The 4057-nt window shown below is 39.0% G+C and overlaps 1 protein-coding gene across 1 annotated transcript; it reads right to left on the reverse strand.

Annotated features, from left to right (window-relative positions):
- Positions 1 to 3394: 3394 nt before the first annotated feature.
- Positions 3395 to 3793, reverse strand: LOC130939549 (uncharacterized). Its single transcript, XM_057867648.1, has one exon. It carries the CDS (start codon positions 3791 to 3793, stop codon positions 3395 to 3397), a length of 399 nt encoding a protein of 132 aa, XP_057723631.1.
- Between the last annotated feature and the right edge of the window lie 264 nt (positions 3794 to 4057).

Raw genomic sequence — 4057 nt, forward strand, 5'->3', positions numbered from 1 at the left:
ATTCATTCAATGGCAAACTGTAAATGTCTAAACCCTAATCTCTTAGTGATTTAGCCTCCTCTAACCTTTATTAACCGCCACTCTCATGGTCACTTAATTCCGATTAGAGGATTAAGTTCAAAAACTAGTTTATGGCCATAAAAATCCTAATTACCCAAAGCTAATAGGATTATATGTCACATATCCCAATTAGTTCATATAATTAGCAATTTAAGAGGAATGTTTTTTCAAGCTGTTGTTCAAGTAAGACAACACTATTGAGAATCACAAGAACTCATGTAGAATAAGGGTCATACTCTTGTTCCACCCAAATTTAGAAGATTAAGAACGAAAATAATCCTTGAAATTGAATCAAGACATTGATTAAAATAGAAAAGCAATAATTTCAATCCATAGATATAAACAGAGCTTCTAACCTTAACTGAAGAGGTTTAGTTGCTCATGACTTATAGAGAAAACTAGGGTTCTGAAAAGTGAAACGTGCGGAAGAGAGAAGATCTGAATCCCCCCTAAAGGGTGAATAGGGAAAGTAAGACTCATGCAATGCAACCTATGTATATGAATGCCACTATATGCTAAGATGTTTCTATCTACTTGGTCAAAAGTAAAAAAGTTCTTCAAGACAAACATAAATCAAATTCCACTAATTCAAATTATACAATAAAAGCAAATTAAGCTTGTAAGAAGATATCTCATGAAAGTAGAAAACATAGAATCAAGCATTGAATCCTCACTGATGGTGTATATGCACTCTAATCACTCAAGTGTATGGGGTAATCCACTCTAGTCTTCTCTAGTCATGCTTTCTAAAACTTTATCCTTTATCTAACCAATCAACAAATATTTAATGTACCAATGCAAACATCATGAGGTCTTTTCAAGGTTGTAATGTGGCTAAGGTAAAGGTAAGGATATATGTATGACCAAGTGAGCTATAAACTGAATCTTTGAGTAACCTAAGCTATCACCTATCATACACACAATCTATGAAATCATGTCTAGCTTCCCAAAATTTCCACTTTTGCATTAAGTACTCATGCGTCAACTTTTCTTTAATTTTATCACATATGCATTGGTCTTTCCTTAAACTTGGCATTTGGGTAATTTTGTCCCCTTATTTACTTAATTAATTGAATATTTATTTATTTATTTATTTATTTTATTAACATGAAAACAAACATAACATTCAATGCATATGGATTTTTAGTCTTTCTGGTCTTACATGAGTAGGTACTCGAATTCCCAATATTTAAATAAGGTAGAAACATAACACATTCCTGTCAACCCATGTTCCCATAATTCCCCACACTTAATTGATACACAATCTCTATCTTAAGCTAACCAAAGATTCAATTGGGATAAGTAATTATTTTTTCACTTAAGATTAGTGATGTGGTAAAATATAGAATAAATGGGGATCAAAAGGCTCAAAGTGGCTAACAAAGATAAATAGAATGGTAGGCTATTTGGGATAAGTGAGATAATAACAAATGATGGCCTCAATCATATGTATGCATGTAAATACACTAAACAATGAACATATAGAATGGAACAAAATATAGATTATAATTATAGAGAAGAAAATACACAAGAATAAAATATTATGGTTAAATAATGTAACCATATAATTAAGCTCAATTCTCACACGTTGTGTGTTCTTAGCTCAAAAACCATGTTCCAAATTAAAATCTTCAAAACAAGTTTTAACACAAAAAAAAATTAATTTAAATTAGTGAAATTTTTAAAATAGAGTCTTGAAAAGAAACTTATTATTTTTCAACCAAATAGAACATGCATGCAAACACTAATTACTATGCAATTTTATCCTATCTAAACAAAAAGAACATTCATCTACTGGTGCTAAGAGAAAGAAAAGTTACCTCTGGAAGTCAGGTTCTTTTGTGGGTGCGTGGTTGCCAACAATCAGCTCCTTGAAGTATGTAAATTGGCGCTTGTGACGGTGCTCCATGCGATCCAACTTCTGTAGTATCTAAAAGAGCAGCTGATTTGTTGAAGGTGCTTGTGATGTGAAAGTAGGAGGGATATCTCTGGCCGGGTCTTCAGTCCGGCTAGTAGTAGCTGCTGCGGGTCTGATGTATTTCCCACTTGGAACATATTGATCATCCCGAGGAAGCATGGCTTTGGTGTTTACAGCTCTATAGGAGACTCCGGCTGCCGAGACCAAATCTAAAACCAAGGCGGAAAAAGGTAAGTTGCCCACAATCTGTACGTGTCCCATGGCTTGCCGGATGTGTCTTGGTAAATTGAGAGGCTGGTCTGTAAGGATACACCATATGAGTACGGCCATGTCTGCAGTGAAGGAAGACTCGTGAGTACTCGGAAAGACATAGTGGGACATAATCTGTGCCCACACCCGAGCCTCCAAGGTAAGTGCGGAAGCCAGTATGCTCTTAGGACGGGATCGATGGTAACCATAGATCCATGAGCTGCCACGTAGTTCCATAGTTATGAGAACGTCGTCCCATTCAAATTGGTATTGCTGGCGCTTGAGAGAGGCTTCTTGAAAATAACTCCATAATAATAATCACAAGCAATTATAGAAGAAATCACCCCTTAAGATATCTAAAACCAAGTAAAATAATGCAAAAGTAAATAATTAAAAGGAAGAAGGGAGAGAAAATAGAAAGAAAGAACCTTGAGAAGAGGATGAAAAGAGAAAGATAGTGGATGATGTGAGTGAGAAAGAAGTGAGAGGACTGAGGAGAGGAAGAAGAAGAAGATAAAGAATATAGATAGAGAAGAAGAAGAAGGAAGAAGAAAGGAGAAAGAAAGAAATTAGGATTGGGAAAGATAGAATTAAAATTAGGGAAGGAGAAAGAATGAGAACTGGCGGCGCTGGGATTTAGTGGTGCGGCACAACCGACACGGACGCGCATTGCATGCGTCCGCGCGGATTGTGCAGAAGGGTAGGGGTGCGTAGGCGCCAGGTGTGTGTACGCGCGGGTCAGTTTGTGCTTATAGCACAGTACCCACCCCAGACCAGCACAACGCTCTGGTCGAACCAGGTTTTATGTCGATTTCGACATCGACCCGGACGCGCCCTTGGCGCGGATGCGTCAGTCGCCAAGAGAGAAAACGGCGCGCACGCGTACAGTACGTGGGTTGGAAGGTTCCTATAGCACGTTTCCAGCCCAGCTCCTGCGCGACTCTCTGTACAAACTCACCCAATTCACATTCACAAGGGACGCGGACGCGCACTAGGCGCTGACGCGTCGATCTCCTTTTTTTAATGCAAATATGCAGATTATATGCAGAATAATGAGAAGAGTCTCTAAATAAAGCTAAAAAGAGAGAAGGGAACAATCATACCATGGTGGGTTGTCTCCCACCCAGCACTTTTCTTTAACGTCCTTAAGTTGGACGGTCCACTAGCTCAGTCTGCCGCTGTGGGTAGATTCTCCAAAAGGAAGATCTCCAACTCCTTGCTTTTCTTCATCGTCTCACCATGATATAGCTTAAGGCGATGTCCATTTACCTTGATAAATTTGGAGCTTGAAGGATGACTTAGGTGAAAGACTCCGTATGGCTCTGCCTTCTCTACCCTATAGGGGCCTTCCCATCTTGATCTCATCTTGCCTGGCATGAGCCTCAGTCTGGAGTTGTAAAGAATAACTAATTCCCTAGGTCTGAACTCTCTCCTTTTAATGTGTTTGTCATGCACAACCTTCATATTCTCTTTGTATAGCCTGGAGTTATCATACGCTTCTAGGCGAAGGTTCTCTAATTCTTGTAGTTGCATCTTCCTTTTTGCTCCGGCCCTTTCAAATCCCATGTTGATTTCTCTTACCGTTCAGAATGCCTTGTGCTCTATCTCGACTGGGAGGTGACAAGCTTTTCCATAAACTAAGCAGAAGGGGCTAATCCCGATTGGTGTTTTGTACGCTGTCCGGTATGCCCAAAGTACATCTTGTAGCCTGGTGCTTTAATCCTTCCTATGAGGCTTAACTATCTTCTCCAGAATACGCTTTATCTCTCTGTTAGACACCTCTTCTTGTCCATTAGTCTGCGAGTGGTAAGCAATTGCTACCTTGTGAAT

This window comes from Arachis stenosperma, chromosome 7, assembly GCF_014773155.1.
Source record: "Arachis stenosperma cultivar V10309 chromosome 7, arast.V10309.gnm1.PFL2, whole genome shotgun sequence".
Classification (NCBI taxonomy): Eukaryota; Viridiplantae; Streptophyta; class Magnoliopsida; order Fabales; family Fabaceae; genus Arachis; species Arachis stenosperma.

What these genes read in the sequence shown, in the direction of transcription:
- LOC130939549 (XM_057867648.1), bottom strand. Translation starts at nt 3,793, where the DNA reads ATGGGATTTGAAAGGGCCGGAGCAAAAAGGAAGATGCAACTACAAGAA.